The sequence below is a fragment of the Petaurus breviceps genome, unplaced genomic scaffold (assembly GCF_028583685.1).
Source record: "Petaurus breviceps papuanus isolate PSGF00001 unplaced genomic scaffold, PetGlider_PUasm1.0 126, whole genome shotgun sequence".
Taxonomy (NCBI): Eukaryota; Metazoa; Chordata; class Mammalia; order Diprotodontia; family Petauridae; genus Petaurus; species Petaurus breviceps.
Genome location: NW_027185655.1, coordinates 76,896,594 through 76,916,288, shown reverse-complemented (window position 1 = coordinate 76,916,288; position 19,695 = coordinate 76,896,594). Strand labels below are relative to the sequence as shown.

The window sequence follows — 19,695 nt, the reverse complement described above, 5'->3', positions numbered from 1 at the left end:
CAAAACTGAGGCAGACAGGAGCTAAGTGACTTGCCCAGACTTGCACAACTAGCAAGTTTCTGGGACCAAATCTGAACTCACATCTTCCTCACTCCAGATTCAGCACTCTTCAATAAGCCATCTAGCTGCCTAGGTGAGTGAATACAAACTCATCTAGCCTGCTCTATGTATCCAAATCAGGAACATTCACCATAGATATTTTGCCATATGCCTTGCTTCAATTCATGTACTCCTCCATCCACCAAACCCTAATATATACATATATACATATACATGTGTGTGCATGTGTCTCATTCAAATTTCATACTTCAGCAAGTACTCAGCACAGGGCTCTGTACACAGTAGGTGCCTCATAAATCTTTACTGATGAACTGAAGTAAAGTTTTCTTTAGGCCCATAGCTAATATAATTACAATGTTATAGGCAGAAATTATATAGGCAATAAGAGAGGTAAATTCACAGTAATTAATCATAATTCATAAACATTAGTTAAAATTCTACCTCAGATACTTCTCAGCGCTCTAGGAAAACTTTAAGACCATAAGTGGTAGCAAAAACACACTGATAGAGAAAACTTCCTCATCATGGCATTCCCTAAATTAGTGAAATTAAAGGTACAGCCTGTAACCTTCTCCATACAATTAGGAAACCATTATCATTTTAATTATAATTTTATCAATAAGGTTAGCATGCATAAAGTTCTAACATGAGGAAAAATACTCTTACTCTATGTGTTAAATCTTAAAAATAAAACAAAGAAAAAAGCTACCTGTGATTCTTATTCTTTGGAGTCCTAATATCAGATAAATTTAGGATACCAATCCCAGGCAATCCAGCCTGTAATCATGTGGTTATGACCAATCCTATAATCTATACCCATTGGAACAGGGGGAACTCATTAAAAGATTATATTTACTAAGAAGTTTCTATGGGTTTTAGAGTCCTTAGCTGTCCCCATAGCAAATTTGAGTTCTTATGGGGGAATCCTCTGTGACTGTGATTTCATCAGTAGAGGGGACTCCTGGTATAGAAAACTCCTCTATGTATACAAATTGATATCTCAATGTCAACTGATGGTCTTAACTTATTGCCTGGGATCCTGAGGTGTTAGAGCAGAGAGCAAATAAGTTTCTAGAGACATCTAGGGAGTGTTTTCCCAAACATTTGTGCTGAGGCTGAATTTTTATCAGTTCAGGAACTTCAAGTCTGTACTCACCAATAGGAACACCCTTATTTTCCTTTTTACCCCAATTCCCTCTCTTGCCTCTTCTACTTACATTGCTGACATTCTGTACTTGAAGCAAATCTTGATCTGTAACTCCAGAAAGACACACAAAGGGTGAAACAGCAGATCTGTTTTTCTTGAAGTCCATCAGGTGAGATACAAACTTGGAAGTGTCGCATTTTTTACCTGTGAATTCTGAAGGGTTCAAATTGGACAGAGTTCATTCTTAGGATCAAGGAATATGCTTGACACTTGCTCTAGGGCAGACAATTTTAATCTTGGAGATCCAGGCAGATTTTAAGGAATCTAGAGTCTGTGTATTTATAGATCAGAGAGAGATATGAGAGGGAGAGAGAGACAGAGACAGAGAGACAGAGTAAAGAGAGACAGAGGCAGAGAGCATATAAATTATATATGTGGAGATAGAGATAGAGGAGAAAGACAAAGATATAGCCAGATAAATAACAACAGTTAGAAATAAAGATGATAGTGATAAAGGAGAAAAATAGAGGAGAGAAAGAGAGACATTAAAGAGATAGAGATAAATTGAGATATAGACATAGATGATGTATGTATAGCTATAGATTCCAAAAAAGAGCAATAGATAAAGATAGATTACATAGAGGAATAGAAAGACAGAGGTATGAGGGGATGCCCATCAATTAGGGAATGGCTGAACAAACTGTGGTGTGTGATTATAATGGAATACTATTGTGTTATAGGAAATGATGAGTAGAATGCTCTCAGAAAAACCTAAAAAGACTTACATGAGCTGATACAAAATGAAGTATACTGTGTACAAAGTAACAGCAATATTGGAAGATAATCAGATATGAAAGACTTAGCTATTCTCAGAAATAAAATGATCTAAGAAAACTCTAAGGACTTATGATGAAAAATTGTTATCCATCCCCAGAGAAAGAACTGATGGTGTCTGAATACAGATTGAAGCATATTTTCTTTACTTTTTTGTTTTTCTGGAGTTTGGCTGTTTTGTTTTTTGTTTTGGTCTATGTTTTCTTTCACAACATGACTATTATGAACATATTTTGCATGATTACACATGTATGACCTATATTGAATTGCCTGCCTTGTCAATGAGGGGGGGAATGGGAAGGGAGGAAGGAAGGGAGAGAATTTGGAACTCAAAGTTTTAAAAACGTTAAAAATTGTTGTTATATGTGACTGGGGGAAAGTAAAATACTAAATAAGAATAACCATAAAAAAATTTAAAGAGAAAGACAGAGGAAGTGATACATAAATATAATGATGTAGATATATAAAACTATTTCATTCGAACTGGTTTTCTTTGTAATCCTACTAGAAGGACCAGAATTTAAGAATACCTCTAAGGACCAAGGCATGTCAATTGATGTGTTCTTTTTTTTTTTTTTTGGTGGGGCAGTAGGGATTAAGTGACTTGCCCAGGATCATATCATTTTGTTTGTTTGTTTGTTTTTAATCCTTAGGGTAAAAAATATGGAGCTAATGTGACAATGTTTATTTTAAAATAAAATTATAATAAAATTTATTAATTGACATGCTCAGTCTTTCTAGTGTTAAAAACATTAAGAAGAGGTCCATAGTCTTCACCATACTGCCAAAGGGGGCTATGATACTCTGATTAGGTTATTCTATGATACCCCTACTCTAGAGGACATTTCTTATCATTCTTACAAACATATCTTCTATCAGGCCTAGCTAATTATTGAGTAGGCCTATCTGCTTTTGCCCTGTCATCCACTATCTCTGGCTACTTTTGCTCCAAGACTGACAACATAGAGTCATAGGAGATCTTCTTATAGTGACTCCTCTTTGTCTTTTGTTCCTGGATTGAGTGTACTTTTTGGCAATACCAAAAGTTCCCTGCAGCTGCTTTCTGCCTCCGTATCTTAACCTTCTTTCATCTCTCCCCATACTCTTAAGAAAAAGAGTCATAGATACACTCCCCAGGAAGTTTCCCAATCTCCTCATGCCCCTGCCCCAACTTTAAAGCTTCAATTCTATAGCTATTTCCATAATATCAAGCAGGTCTGGGTATTATAATTCCCAAGAATCCTAATTATAAAATTTCATTGGAATAGAAAGGGCATTCCTTCACTTTTGGCTAAGTCCCAGATTCTACCCACTACCACCAGCCAGTCTTCCAGAATCCAAGGAATGAGTTCTGTACTACTGCTTATTTCCATCCTAACTACTCAACTAGTTTTGAACTACTCTTTCTATTGACATCATCTTATAGGAAGCATGTATAATTTCATTTGTATCACATGAGAAAATGGAGTAATATTCACTTACCAATTTTTGACAAGGGGAGCTGATGTTCTTGCTTCATGTCAGCAAATCTAGAAGCAATAACTAGGAAGTGGCTGAAGTCTTTTTTCACATTTGTGTTATACTCAAATAAGGCAGCATCAAAATCTGTAGGGAGGTCTTCAAGGAAAACCTAAAGACAAAAGGGGTGTGATAAATTTGTTCATGAGTCTGCTTATGAGATATTGCTTGCCAATCACCAATAAATGGCACAGAGATAGAGGAAAATTTTATTTTTATTTATATTCCTCTCAGAGTGCAGGCTGTATTGAGCACTTCCAAATAGTCAATGAGCCCCAAGCATCAGTTTTAAGGCACATTATATAGGTTTCAGCTACTTATGCAGTTCTTGTACATGTATAGGCAAGCACCCCAAGTGTCCTCAGGGTGGCTGCTCACATAAGGTTCTTAGATCTGCTTTGATAAAGGAAAGCAACTCAAAATAGGTTACCAAGTTTACTTTAATCAGTCAAACATATGTATCATTTACCTAGTTCAGGGGGAAAAGGTCAGCACCCTGAACTTCAGAATATACACACAGAATTATCAAGACAAAGAAACAGATCAAGTAGACAGTTTCCAAACTGTCCAACCATTACATCCATACCAAATCAACATCTGGGTTTCAAATCCAGGGGACTCTCAAAAAAGGCTTCCCAGAGTTTCATCAAATCACAGAACACTTCTCAAAGTGAGCCCCAAAACAAAGCTTCACATCAGGGCTTATATAGCCTTCTCCTGGCTCAGAGAATGTAACAACCTTATTGACTCACTGGCCAATCAAAAAGTATCTACTGAAAAACAAGCCTCCTACCCCAGGCTCCAGGTGCACTTTAGCCTAGGGGCAGGAAAGATCTTAAAAATTTACATTCCCATTACAGTACAATTAAATTTCAAAGAGCAGTAGAGAAAAATTATGTTTTACACATCAAAAAAAAGATGATAGAAGGAAAGATCTAGAAAAGGAAACTAATTGGTTAACACTAGCACTAGTTGCAGAAACTTCATCTTACATGACATACTCATCTTAAGAAAATGGAAGTATGAAAGCTAAGCCCAAAACACTCTTATCACAGAGATTCATGAATTATTTGCTCTGCTACAAGTAGTTGTATGATACAGAGACAGCACTTTTTGTTCAGAGTGCAAGGAGAGGGTAAAAAAAAATCAGGCAGAGAATAGAGGGAGCAGAGAGAGGAATAAGGAAAAAAGGTTCTAATACTCTGAAATAGTCACAGGCTTCATATATGGTATATAAGGTATCTCTTTCTCACAGTGATATAGAGGTCTGCCAAATAGGCACAACAAGCACTATAAAGTTCTAGTTTGGTTTTAGTTAAATGATTAATGACCCACTCCCCTTCCTGATGCCACTGAATGATGCCATGTGTAACAGTAATGTTTGGGGATTTTTTTAAAAGGGGACACTCAGGGGCGGCTAGGTGGCGCAGTGAATAGAGCACTGGCCCTGGAGTCAGGAGGACCTGAGTTCAAATCCGGCCTCAGACACTTTACGCAAGTCACTTAACCCCAATTGCCCTACCTTCCCCCCTCCAAAAAAAAAATTTAAAAGGGGGGCATTCAGTTCTAGGATTTAATCACCTAGGCATTTAGGTGGCACAGTTAGCAAAGTGTTAGACCTTAGTTCAAATCCTGCCTCAGACACTAGTTGTGTGATATTGGGCAAGTCATTTAACCTCTGTCTCAGTTTCCTCTTCTATATTATGTTAGTAATAATAACACCTAGTTTACATTTGCTGTAAGAGCCAAACGAAGAAAATACATGTAATACTTCATGAACATTACAAGCACTATATAAATGCTATTATAATAATTATTGTCAGTGTAGAAATTCCTAGTGTGGAAACTCCCTCTATTAATTAAGTGACTCAATTTCAATTTATAGTGTTGGAGAATTGCCTATGACACTGAGAACTTAAATGATTTGCCCAGCATTAAACAGCCAGCATGTGTCACAGGTGAAGTGAAAATTATTCTACCTGATTCAAAGTGCAGACAATAAAATGGAAAATAAAGAACACTTTTTAATCCCTTCTTTCTTTTATTTGTGGTAGTTATCCTTTGGAAAAAATTGTAGATGTCCATTTTATTTTTTTTTAAATTTATGGAATAAAACAAGTATTTCTATAACATAGTTCAATAAAAAAAGATGAGTGCACATGAAACTACAAGTCTGCTAGGCACAATTCACTATTCCTTTCAAATATATAATAAAATTATCAATGGAAATTTCTTTTTTCTTCTTCCTTTCCCCCTTGCCCTAAAGTTGGCTACCATTAGATACAAATAGGTGTATATATGTATGTGTATTGTATATATGTGTGTAAAATTTTCCTATACATACTTCTATTTATCAGGCTTTTTAAAAGATTTTTAAAAATTTTGATCCCTGCTTTCATACTCTCTCATCTCCCCTTTACTCCAAAAACATACATAGTCAAGCAAAAAAAATTTCTAAATTGACCATGTTCAAATGCTCCCATACACATATATAATATATATATATATATATACCTACATGTGTCTATACTTGAGTTTGCACTCTGAGTTCATCACTTCTTTATGTGAAGGTGGGTGGCATGTTTGATTATGATTCTTCTGGAATTGTGGTTGGTCATTGACTTGATCAAAGTTCCTAAGTCTCTCAAGGTTGCTTGTCATTATAATACTCTTGTTACTGTATAAATTGTTTTCCTGGTTCTGTTCATTTTACTTTGTGTCAGTTCACATAAGCCTTCTCAGATTTCTCTAAAAACATGTCATTCATTATTTCTTATAGCACATTAGTATTTTATTATATGCATAAACCATAACTTGATAGCTTTTTCAGCCATTCTCTAACTGATGGGTACACCCTGTTACCAATTCTTTACCAACAGAAAAAGCACTGATATAAATTTCATTGCACATAATTTACCCCTATCTTTGATTTCTTTGGAGTGTGGTCATAGTGGCAATGTTGTTAGGTCAAAGGGTATGCTTTTGCAGACTCTAGACAGAATGATAAATGCTCATAGTTCCAAATGCTTTCCAGAATGACTGAATTAGTTCACTGTTCCACCAACAGGGCACTAATGCCCTTCTTTTCCATAGTTCTGATGGGGTGCTTGGGATCTATGTCTGTAATATCAGTTTGTAAAACCAGTCTGTAAAATCACAATTTACCCCCCCAGCCTCAGAGCATTAACTCTGCCCCTTCCCCCTGCCAGCACTCTGCCTAGCAACAATTCATGAACTGTTTATTTCTGCTTGGAACAATAACAAGCTACGCCTATGAATCCTTCACTAAACCTTCTATAAACATTTTAGCTTAGGCAAATGTTATCTCCCCTTAGTATAATGGCCAGCTGCATCTATGAATCCTTCAATGCACTATCTATAGGTTAACCCCTTAGCCAATTATACACATACTGAGTCTCCATTAGCCTTGGTGCCCAACAGCCATCTTGTCAAACATGACACTGATGAGTAGCAGACTAGGCACTTCTCAGTCATCCTTGACTACTAGCTGACTTAGTGATGTTTCAAGCTTAAAACCACACCTCCAGGTAGCCCCACCTTGGGCTATTTCCCAGTGAATTATAGGCAATGCACCTGCGCAGTTGACTTTAAAAGTGCAAGTTCCTTTAAGCACTGACCACTCCTTAACTCCTCCCTAATCTCACCCTTACTCTCACATAGTTAGCATAATTATCATCTGATTTACTGTCTTGACTCCTTAAAAACTATACCTGTGACTTCTTTAAGTTTGCAGGTTCCCTAAGAACCCCTGCCCGCTGTAAAGCGTAACAATAAACTTTTACAATCCTGACTTCAAGTTTGCTTTCAGACTCAGGGACTCTGGCCATCAATTAGAGTCCCAGTAAAACCTATTGCCATCTCCCCCATCAGTTCCTCCATTAGTCATTTTTCCTTTTGGTAAACTTGGCCAATCTGATGGGTAGGAAGTGATTCAGGGTTGTTTTAATTTGAAAGTCTTTAATTATTAGTTATTTAGATTTTCATATAGCTATTGATGACTTGGATTTCTTCTTCTGAAAACTGCCTATTCATATACTTTGACCATTTATCAATTGGAAAATGGCTCTTACTCTTATGAATTTGAATCCATTCCATATACTAAGAAATTTGCTAGGATACTGAAAATCAAATTTTTTATGCCTCAATTTTCTGACTCTCTTCTAACTTAAGTTGGATTTATTTGGTCTTTTAATTTTATGAAATGGGGCAAAGCTAAGATCATGGAGTGAAAGCAGGGACTTGCTTGAGGTCACCCCAAACTCCTCCAAATACCTGTAAAAATGACTCAAAACAAATTCTAGAGCCACATAATCCACAAAATGATAGAGTGAAATAAATCTCTAGCCCAAGACAGCCTGGAATGTTGACAGGAAAAGTCTCTCACACCTGGCTGGGAGCGGAGCACAGTACAGCATGTGCTGTGGGAAAACTCTGTGGGACCTGGGTGAGAAAGGGGTACAGTTCAGGCCCAATGCTAGGGTGGTGGAAGTGGGAACTACAGTGGCAGCAGCAGCAGTGGCTACTTCCAGAGCTCTGGGCCCAAAGATGGCAGTGAGATTGAATTGTTGATTAGAAGGAGATTGCAAGGATCTCTTTGCTGGTGCTGAGGTAACATTTGTTTCCTTTGCCCTGTTTGGATATGAGTCACAGTCCTGGGGTAGAGAGGGGCACTGGTGCAGCAAAGCTTGGGACTGTGGTAAAGAGGGAATCCTCCCCCAAAAAATATGAAATAAAATAACACCTTAAAAAATAGACTAGGGGCAGCTAGGAGGCACAGTGAATAGACCACCAGCCCTGGAGGTGGGAGGACGTGAGTTCAAAATCCAGCCTCAGGCACTTAACACTTACTAGCTGTGTGACCTTGGGCAAGTCACTAAACCCCAATTGCCCTGCCTTCCTCCCTGCCAAAAGACAAAAAATGGACTAACCTAAATGGCAAAAGAGGTTCAAGAAGGCAATGCAAAGAAGAATGCCTTAAAAAGCAGAATTGGTCCAATGGAAAAGGAGGTTCAAAAGTTCACTGAAGAAAATAATCCTTTCCAACTAGAATGGAGTAAATGGAAACTAATAACTTTATGAGAAATCAAAAAATTTGAGAAATCAAGAAATTATAAAACATAACCAAAAGAATGAAAAAAGTAGAAGATATGTGAAATATCTCATTTGAAAAACCACTGAACTGGAAAATAGATCCAGGAGATATAATCTAAAAATTATTGGACTGCCAGAAACCATGATAAAAAAAAGAGTCTAGACATCATCTTTCAAGAAATTAACAAGGAAATCATCCCTGATATTCTAGAACCAGATGATAAAATACAAGCTGGAATAATCTACCTATTGCCTCTTGAAAGAGATCCCAAAAGTAAATCTCCTAGGAATATTGTAGCCAAATTACAGGTTTCCCAAGTCAAGGAGAAAATATTGCAAGCAATCAGAAAGAAACAATTCAAATATTGTGGGAATACAATCAGGATAACACAAGATTTAGCAGCTTCTACATTAAAGTATCAATGGGCTTGGAATATGATATTCTGTAGGTCAAAGAAGCTAGGATTAAAACCAAGAATCACCTACCCAGAAAAACTGAGTATAATACTTCAGGGGAAAAATGGAAAATTTTCCATTTCCAACATTACTACATGGAAAGATGATATTTGTCACTCATGAGACCTTTGTAAGTATTAGGGTAGGACAGACAGACAGACAGACAGAGAACAGGGTAAGTTGAATATGAAGGCATGATATCTAAAAAATAAAATTAAGGGACAAGAGAGGGAAAAGGAAAAAATGGGAGTTAGAATGAGATAAATTATCTCACATAAAAGAGGCAAGAAAACACTTTTACAATGGATGGTAGGAGCAGAAAGGGGAGAGGAAATGAGTGAATCTTAATCTCATCAAATTTCGCTTAAGGGAGGAATAACTTACACCTTCAGTTGTGTGTCTCACCCTACAAGAAAATAGGGGACAAGGGGATGATAGGGGGTGGATTACAGAAGGGAGGGCAGATTTGGAGAAGGGGAAGAAGCAAACACGTTTGAAAAGGGACAGGGTAAAAGGAGAAAATAGAATAAATGAGGGGATAGGATAGAGGAAAATATAGTCTTTTACAACAAGACTATTATGGAAGTGTTTTGCATAACTACCTATGTATAGCCTATATTGAATTTCTTACCTTCTTAATGAGGGTATGTGGAAAGGGAAGAAGGGAGAGAATTTGGAATGCAACGTTTTAAAAACCAATTTTAAAAATTGTTTTTACATGCAACTGGTAAATAAGATGTACAGGCAATGGTGTACATAAATCTATCTTGCCCTACAAGAAAGCAAGGGTGAAGGGGATAAGAGGGGTGGGGGTTATGAAAGGGAAGACAGACTGGAGGAAGAGGTAATCAGAATGGGTGGGAAAGGGAGATATGGGGAGAAATTTTAGAACTAACAATCTTGTGGAAATGTATGTTGAAAACTAAAAATAATTAAGAAAAAAACAAAAATATGTTTATATAATCAAAACTATCCATTTTACCTCCTGTGAACTTGTCTACATGTTGTTGGGACATGAACTCTTACTATACTCAAAGTTCTGACAAATATTCTCTTCTATCTTCCTCTAATCTGTCTAAATCACTTATCCATTTGGAGCTTGTCTTCATATACACAGTGTAAGATATTGGTCTAGTGTCTGCCAAATTGCTTTCTAGTTTTCCCACCAATTTTTGCCAAGTGGTGAATTCTTGCCCCAGTAAGTGAGATCTTTGGGTTTGTCAAATACTAGGCTACCATAGTCTTTTGCTTTTGTATATTATGTACCTAATCTTGTTACACTGATCAATCTTGATATTTTGTACTGAGTACTAAATTGTTTTAATGATCATTATTTATAAAAGATATCAAATAGTACTAGAACACATTACTTTTCCCCCATTTTCATTAATTCTATTAAAATTCTTAACTTTTTGTTTTTCCAGATGAATTTTTTTCTTGTTCTATAAAGCAATCTATTGGCAGTCTATTCTGGGAGCCAACATGGCAAAGTAAGCAGTAAATTGCTGTCACTTTTCCATATTAACCTCAAAAAAACCATAAATGGTTTTTAAATAGCACCTCTGTAATAGTGGATTAATTTCCAGATTATTTCCCTTCTTCCCTCCTCACCCACCCCTACTGGGAAGATAAGCAATTCAGTATAGGTTGTACATGTGAAGTTACACAAAACAGCAGAAAGATGGGGTGGAGCAGTCTTTTAGTCCAAAAAACATGGAGGATTGAAAAGAAAGGTCCATCTCCCTTTGACTTTGATGTGATGATTACAATTTTAATTAATTATGATGTTCAAAATAGGATTGTACTGGGAGAAGGCAAAAGTAGGAGACAGAAAAGTATAAATTGCATCACATAAATAGGTGCAAAGACCTATTATACTAGAGGGAAAGAAGGAAGGGAGGTGAGCATTGTTTGAACTTTATTCTCAACAGATTTGGCTCAATGAGGGAATAATATATACATGAAATTGGTTATAGAAATCTATCTTACCTTAGAGAAAAGTAGTAGGGAAAAGAGAAAAGAAAAGGGAGAGGACTAAGAAAAGGGAAGGCAAATTGAGGGAGGCAGTAGTCAGAAGCAAAACACTGCTGAGGAGGGAAAGGGTTAATGAAGAGAGAAAAATATAAATGGAGGAAAATAGAATAGAAAGACACAGTTAGTAATCATAGCTATGAACGTGAATAGGATGAATTCTCCCATAAAATGGAAGCAAATAGTACAGTGGATTAAAAACCAGAATCCTATAATATGTTGTTTGCAAGAAACACATGTGAAACAGAGAGATACATACATGACAAAGATAAAATGCTGGAGCAGACTATGTTATGCTTCAGCTGAAGTAAAAAAAAAACACAGGGATAGCAACCATGATCTCTGACAAAGCAAAAGCAAAAATAGATCTAATTAGAAGAGATAAGGAAGAAAACATCTTGCTAATAAGTATCAAAGACAATGAAGTAATATCATTACTAAACATATATGCACCAAGTGGTATAGTACCCAGATTCTTAGGAAATAAGTTAAAGGAGTTACAGGAAGAAATAGATAGCAAAACTATACTACTGGGGGACCTCAACTTCCCCCGCTCTGAACTAGATAAATCTAAACACAAAATAAAGAAGAAAGAAGTTAATGTTTTAGAAAAGTTAAGTATGGTAGTCCTCTGGAGAAAACTGAATGGGTATAGAAAGGAATGTACTTTTTTCCCATCAGTACATAACATCTACACAAAAACTGGCCATATACTAGGATATAAAAAGCTCACAATCCAGTGAAGAAAGGCAAAGATGTTACATGCATCCTTTTTTAGATCATGATGCAATAAAAATTACTTTTAATAAAGGACCGTGGAAAGATAGACTAAAAATTAATAGAAAACTAAATAATTTAATCCTAAAGAATGAGTGGGTCAAAGAACAAATCAGAGAAACAATCAATAATTTTATCCAAGAGAATAACAATAATGAGACAATGTACCAAAACTTATGGGATACAGCCAAAGACATTCTTAGGATAATTTTTACATTTCTAAATGTTTACATGAATAAAATGGAGACAGAAGAGATAAATGAATTGGACAAGAAACTAAAAAAGCTAGAAAAAGAACACAGAAAAAAATTGCCTGTTAAATACCAAATTAGAAATTCTGAAAACAAAAGGAAAGAGTAGTAAAATTGAAATTAAGAAAACTATTGAACTAATGAATAAAACTAACTGGTTTTATAAAAAAAAACAATAAAATATATAAACATTTGGTTAATTTTATTTTATAAAAAGAAATAAGAAAAACAAATTACCAGTATCAAAAATGAAAAGGGTGAATTACAAGCAATGAAGAGGAAATTGAAGCAATAATTAGGAGCTATTTTGCAAAACTGTATGCTAGTATATTTGACAATCTTAGTGAAAAATGGATGAATATTTTAAAAAATATAAAATTCCCAGATTAACAGAAGAAGAAATGAAATACTTAAATAACCACATTTAAGAAAAAGGTCATCAATAAACTCCCCAAGAAAAAATTCTTCAGGTCCAGATGGATTTACAAATTAATTCTGTCAAATATTTAAAGAACAATTAATTCCTTTATTATGTGAACTATTTGGGAAAATAAACAAAGAAGGAGTCCTACCAAATCCCTTTTATGACACAAATATTGTGCTGATACCTAAACCAGAAAGCCAAAGCATCAGGAAAATTATAGACCAATTTCCCTAATGAATATAAATGCAAAAATTTTAAATAAAATTTAAATAAAGAGGTTACAGCAACTTATCACAAGGATAATATGCTACGACCAGGTAGGATACATACCAGGAATTCAGGGCTGTTTCAATATTAGGAAAACTCATAATTGATGATATCAACAACAACACTAACAGAAATCATATGATTATATCAATAGATACAGAAAAAGCTTTTGACAAAATTCCTTTTTTGACACCCATTCCTATTTTTAAAAAAGCCTAGAGAGCATAGGAACCAATGTAGTCTCCCCTAAAATGATAAGGAGCATTTTTCTAAAACCATCAGCAAGCATTATATGTAATGGGGATAAGTTAGGAGCATTTCCAAATGAGATCACGGGGAAACAAGGATTTCCATTATCACCACTGTTGCTCAATATGGTACTGGAAATGTTAACTTTAGCAATAACAGAATAAAAAATTGAAGGAATTAGAATAGGCAAAGAAGAAACACAGTTGTCACTTTTCAACAATGATATGATGACATACTTGAAGCATCCTAGAGAATCAACTAAAAATCTACTCAAAATAATAAAATTTAGTAAAGTTGTAGCATATAAAAAATGCACATAAATAATCGACATTTCTATATGTTACTAACAAAGTCTAACAGCAAGAGATAGAAGAGAAATCCATTTAAAGTTACTATAGACATTATAAATATTTGGGAGTCTACCTGCCATGACAGACCCAGGAACTATATGAACACAATTACAAAACACTTTTTCCACAAGTCAGATCTAAGTTATTGAAAACATATCAGTTGCTCATGAGTAGGCTGAGCTAATACAATAAAAAATGATCATTATACATAAGTTAATTTACTTATTCAGTGCTACAAATATCAAGCTACCAAAAATTTATTTCATAGAGCTAGAAAAAAATAATAACACAATTCATCTGGAAGATCAAATGGTGCAGAATACCAAGGGAATTAATGAAAAGAAATGCAAGAGAGGGAGGCCTTGCTGTACCAGATCTAAAACTGTATTAGAAAGCAGCAATCATCAAAACTACTTTGTATTGGCTAAGAATATCATTTAAATAGGTTAGATACATAAGGCACAATAGTCAACAACTATAGAAATCTACTATTTGATAAACCCAAATGATTCAGCTTCTGGGATAAGAACTAACTTTTTGACAAAAACTGCTAGAAAAACAGGAAAGTAGTATGGCAGACACTAAGCATACATCAGTCTTATAAAGTATACCAAAATAAGGTCAACATTTAGACATAAAAGGTGATAACATAAGCAAATTGGGAGAGCAAGGAATTACTTACCTATTAGGTCTATGGAGAATGGAAGAATTTATGATCAAAGAAGAGATAGAGAATATTATGAAATGCAAAATGGGCAATTTTGATTACATCAAAATCAAAAAGATTATCCACAAAAAAAGTCAATGTAACTAAGATTAGATGGGAAGCAGAAAACTGGAAAATGCTTTTTACAACATGGGTTTCTGATAAAGGCCTCATTCCTAGAGTATATAGAGAACTGGACCAAATTTATAAGAATACAGGTGATTTCCCAATTGATAAATGGTCAAAATATAAGAACAGGCAGGTTTTTTTTATTGATTTTTCATTTTCAACATTCATTTCCACAAGATTTTGAGTTACCATTTTTCTTCCTGTCTTCCCCCTACCCAAACCCCAAAATAGTAAGCCTACTGAATACCCCTTCCCACAATCTGCTCTCTCTTATATCCTCCCCCATTTCCCCTCTAATTTTCTAGTAGGACAAGATGGATTTCTATACTACAGTGCCTGTTTATCTTATTTCCCAGTTGCATGTAAAAACAATTTTTAATTTTTTTTTAATTTTTAATATTTGTTTTAAAACTTTGATTTCCAAATTCTTTCCCTTCTTCCCTCCTCACCCACCCCCACTGGGAAGATAAGGAATTCAATATAGGTTGTACATGTGTAGTTACACAAAATGTTTCCATAACAGATATATTGTGAAAAACTAACTATAATTTCTTCCATCCTATCCCTCCCCCCACTTATTCTATTTTCTGCTTTGACCCTGTCCCTTTTCAAAAGTGTGTGCTTCTAACTACCCTCTCCCCCAATCTGCCTTCTATCATCCCCCTTATTATCTTCTTCCCCCCTACTTTCCTGTAGGGTAAGATACCTAATTAAGTGGGTATGTTATTCCCGCCTTAAGCCAAATTCAATGAGAGTAAGGTTGAACCATTCCCTTTTGACCTTCTGCTCTCCCCCTCCATTGTAACAGTTTTCTCTTGTCTCTTTAATATGAGGTAATTTATCCTATTCCATCTCTCCCTATCTCCTTCTTTCATTATATTCCTCTCTCACTTAATTTTATTTTTTATATGTCATTCCTTCCTATTCAACTGATCCTGAGCCCTCTATCTATATTTACATGTACACACATATTCACACACTCACATATGTATTCATAAATACATATAAACTGCATAAATATATATGTATATATACATATATATTCCCTTCAACTATCCTTATAATGAGAAAAGTCTTATGAATTACAATTATCATTTTTCCATGTAGGAATGTAAATAGTTCAATTTTAATAAGTTTCTTATGATTTCTTTTTCCTGTTTACCTTCTCATGCTTCTCTGGCTTCTTGTGTTTGAAAGTCAAATTTTCTGTTCAGCTGTGGCTTTTTTCATAAAGAACATTTGAAAGTCCTCCATTTCATCAAATGACCATATTTTCCCCTGAAGCATTATACTTAATTTTGCTTGGTAAGTGATTGTTGGTTTTAGTCCTAGCTCCTTTGACCTCCAGAATATCATATTCCAAGCCTCTTTATTCCTTAGTGTAGAAGATGCTAGATCTTGTGTTATCCTGATTGTGTTTCCATAATACTCAAGTTTCTTCCTGAATGGTTGTAATATTTTCTCCTTGACTTGGGAACTCTGGAATTTGGCTATAATATTCCTAGGAGTTTTCCTTCTGGGATCTTTTTCAAGAGATGATTGGTGAATTCTTTCAATTTCTATTTTTCCCACTAGTTCTAGAATATCAGGGCAATTTTCCTTGAGAATTTCTTGAAGGATGATTTCTAGGTTCTTTTTTTTGATCATGGCTTTTAGGTAGTCCAATAATTTTTAAATTATCTCTCCTGGATCTATTTTCCAGGTCAGTGGTTTTTCTAACAAGATATTTCACATTGCCTTCTATGTTTTCATTTGTTTGGATCTGTCTTATATCTTTTTTTTGGAGGGCAATTGGGGTTAAGCAACTTGCCCAAGGTTACACAGCTATGGTTTTTTTTTTTTTTGGTCGTTGTTAAGTATCTGAGCCCAGAACCGAACTTGGGTCCTCCTGACTCCGGGGCCAGCACTCTACTCACTGCACCACCTAGCCTCCCTTGTTTTATAATATCTTAATTTGTCATAAAGTCATTAGCTTTCATTTGCCCCAATCTAATTTTGAAGGAATTATTCTCTTCATTGAGTTTTTGAAATTCTTTTTCCATCTGGTCAATTATACTTTTTAAGGCATTCTTCTAATTGGCTTTTTTGAGCCTCTTTTGCCATTTGAGTTATTCTATTTGTGCGGTGTTATTTTCTTCAGGATTTTTTGGGTCTCCTTTAACATACTGTTAACTCTTTTTCATGATTTTCTTGCACCATTCTCATTTCTTTTTCTAATTTTTCTTCCCCTTCTCTTATTTGATTTTCAAAATCTTTCTTGAGCTCCTCCATGGCCTATAACCACTTCATATTTTTCTTGAACGTTTTTGATTCAGGCATTTTGTCTTTGTTGACTTCTTCTGCTTCCATATTTTGATCCTTTTTGTCCCCCCCAAAAGAATTCTATGGTTTGATTGTGCTTCCTCTGTTTGCTCATCTTGCTAGCCAATTACCTGACTTTTGAGCTCTTTGCCATGGCACAACTCTGCTTCCAGAGTGGAGCTTTGTTGTGAATCATTGGAGTTTTTGCAAATCTTGTCAGAGGTCTGAGGAGGACACCCTCTCTACAGCCACTACAAGCTCTTTCACACTGGCATTTCTTATATTAGGATAACCATCCAAGACAGTGACCCAGATCCAAGCAGGTTAAAGCAAGAGTGATTACCAGAGGCAGCCATGTGACAGCAGCTGCCACCTCTCACCCCAGGGGCAGGGGACAGAGAGCACTTTTCAGTTACCCAGTTTCAACAGAGTTCCCCACTGACCTATTACATTCTCTTTGGTGTTTATGGGATTAGAAGTCAGGAAACCCCCCACAGCTGCCAGTGATTCACTCTCCTTAAGTCTGCTACAGCTGTTCTGTGCTCTTGGTCAGGGCCACCTTGGGTTTGGAGCAGCTCAAGCAGGACTGTGCTCAGCTCCCAGCTTGGTGCAATAGACCATTCCTGCTAGGCTGTCAGGCTGCCTTCAGTGGGTGATTTGTTTCTCTCTGTCACTTTGTGGGTTCTGCGGCTCTAAATTTTGTTTAGAGTCATATTTTACAGGTATTAGAGGTGGCTGTGGTGGAAGCTCACAGAATTTCCTGCTTCTACTCCACCATCTTGGCACCACCCCCAAACAGGCAGTTGTTAGAGGAACAATTAAAGCTATCTATAGTCACGTGAAAAATACTCTAAATTACTATTGATTAGAGAAATGCAAATGAAAACAATTTTGAGGTCATACCTCATACCTATCAGATTGGCTAATCTGACCCCCCCCAAAAAAAGATTAATGTTGGAGACGATTTGGGAAAATTGGAACACTAATGCATTGTTGGTGGAGTTGTGAACTGATCCAACCATTATGGAAAACAATTTGGAACTATGCCCAAAGGGCTCTAAAAATGTGCATACCATTTTATCCAGCAAAATCACCTCTAGGACCATATCCCAAAGAGATCATAAAAATGGGGAAAGGACCTATATCTACAAAAATATTTATAGCAGTTCTTTTTGTGGTAACAAAATATTAGAAACTGAGGAGTTGCCCATCAACTGGGGAATGGCTGAACAAATTGTGATCTATGAATGTAATGGAATTGGAATACTATTGTTATATTAGAAATGATGAGCTGGCTGATTTCAGAAAACTGGAAAGAGTTACATGAACTGATGCTAAGTGAAGTGAGCACATTCAGGAGAACATTATACATAGTAACAACAATATTGTGCAATGACTAACTTTGATAGATTGCTCTTCTCAGCAATATAATGATCTAAAACAATTCCAAAAGATTGGTGATAGAAAATGCTATCCACAACCAGAATTTATGGACTATGAACTATGGGGTCTGCATGTAGATTGAAGCATGCTATTTTCTTTTTTGCATGTTTGGGTTTTTTCTTTCTTGTGGCTTACCCCTTTGTTCTGATTCTTCTTTTACCATTTGACTAATATAGTAATATCTTTAATGTGATTGTACACATATAATCTATATCAGATTGCATGACATTTTGGGGAGGGAAAGGGAAAAATTGGAGTTCAGAATCTGGTAAGTGATCATTGAAAACTAAAAATAAATAAAAGTTATTAATTAAAAAATAACCTTCTGGTAGTTTGTCTAGTCTGGTTCTGAATAAGCAAATTAATTTAGATAATATTATCAGAATAAACCCCAAATTCTTGGCATACTTTCAACTTGATCATACTATATAATTTTTTGATACATTACTATAGTCTCCTTGCTAACAATTTATTTAAAATTTTTGCATCAATATTCATTAGGAATATTCATCTATAGTTTTTCTTTTCTGTTTTGATTCTCCCTGATTTAGGTGTCAAGACCATTTTTGGGTCACAGAAGCAACTTGGAAGAACTCCTTTTCCTAAATCTTTGAACAATTTAAGCAGTGTTGAAATTATTTTTTCCTTAAATGTTTAATAGAATTTTCTTGCCAATTAATCTAGGTCATAGAGAATTTTGCTGTTCTTAGGAGTTCATTTGTGGCTTATTCAATTTATTTTCCTAAGACAAAATCATTTAAGTATTATATTTCTTATATGGTTAATTTGGACAATTTATATTTTTGTATATATTCATTTATTTTGTTTAGATTGTCAGTTTTATTGCCATACAACTGAGCAAAATATGGAAGTCTTTTTATACTAAGGAATGAATGGAGATTTACTTACAGAAGTACTGGATGCTACCTTAAAATGCCACAAGCATTATTTTGTCTAATTCTCATGACTACCTTATGAACTAAGCAACCCAAACAGAATGATTCTGCCCTTAGCAATGAAGGTAGAAGCATTCATAAATAAAGCAACTCGCCCATGTTTCAATGAAGAGAAGGTAGCAGAGATGAATTAGAATACAGGCCTTCTGATCCTGCCCAGGCAGGCCACACTTATGTTGCTTCTCTAACCCTATTGCTAACATCCTGGAAAACAAACAAAAATATCCCTGATTCTTAGAAATTCTATAGTAGTAAGATTTTTTCCATATAGTTTATTTAATCCCCTTTAAGATTAAATCCTTTTAATATCAAGATATTCTTTTAGCCATACCTTGGACTGATAAAACTTTAAATTACCATCTAGGAACTTTGCTGGAACATACACTCTTCCAAACAGATTTGCCAATACTAATACAAGTTTTTCCATCACATCTTGAGAAAAGTGTTTTGAGCCTATACAAAGTAAAAATAGGTAGTTTAGAAAGATATATGTACTTATATAATAGGATTGGAATAAAAAATTAAATTGATTATGTGCCACTTCCAGAGGTCTCTTTAAAATTCCTAATTATTTAGCTTAACTATTTTCATTGCAGTGTACAAATAAGTACCAAACATCTCCCTGACATTGTGCTTTGTAAACCTGGCCCAAGAAACTATAATCAACATCTTTGAGCACTGAAG

General features: G+C 35.3%; 1 protein-coding gene across 2 annotated transcripts in view; it reads right to left on the bottom strand.

Moving 5' to 3' along the window:
- Window positions 1-19,695, bottom strand: part of LOC138168224 (probable ATP-dependent RNA helicase DDX60) — a 177,548-nt gene that overhangs the window by 31,813 nt on the left and 126,040 nt on the right. For both annotated transcript variants that reach the window (XM_069097259.1, XM_069097269.1), the window contains exons 33-35: window positions 19,343-19,464; window positions 3,524-3,671; window positions 1,278-1,420 (exon numbers count right to left, since the gene is read on the bottom strand). In XM_069097259.1, the coding sequence (XP_068953360.1) occupies window positions 1,278-1,420; window positions 3,524-3,671; window positions 19,343-19,464 (413 nt within the window). The remainder of the gene's footprint in view (window positions 1-1,277; window positions 1,421-3,523; window positions 3,672-19,342; window positions 19,465-19,695) is intronic.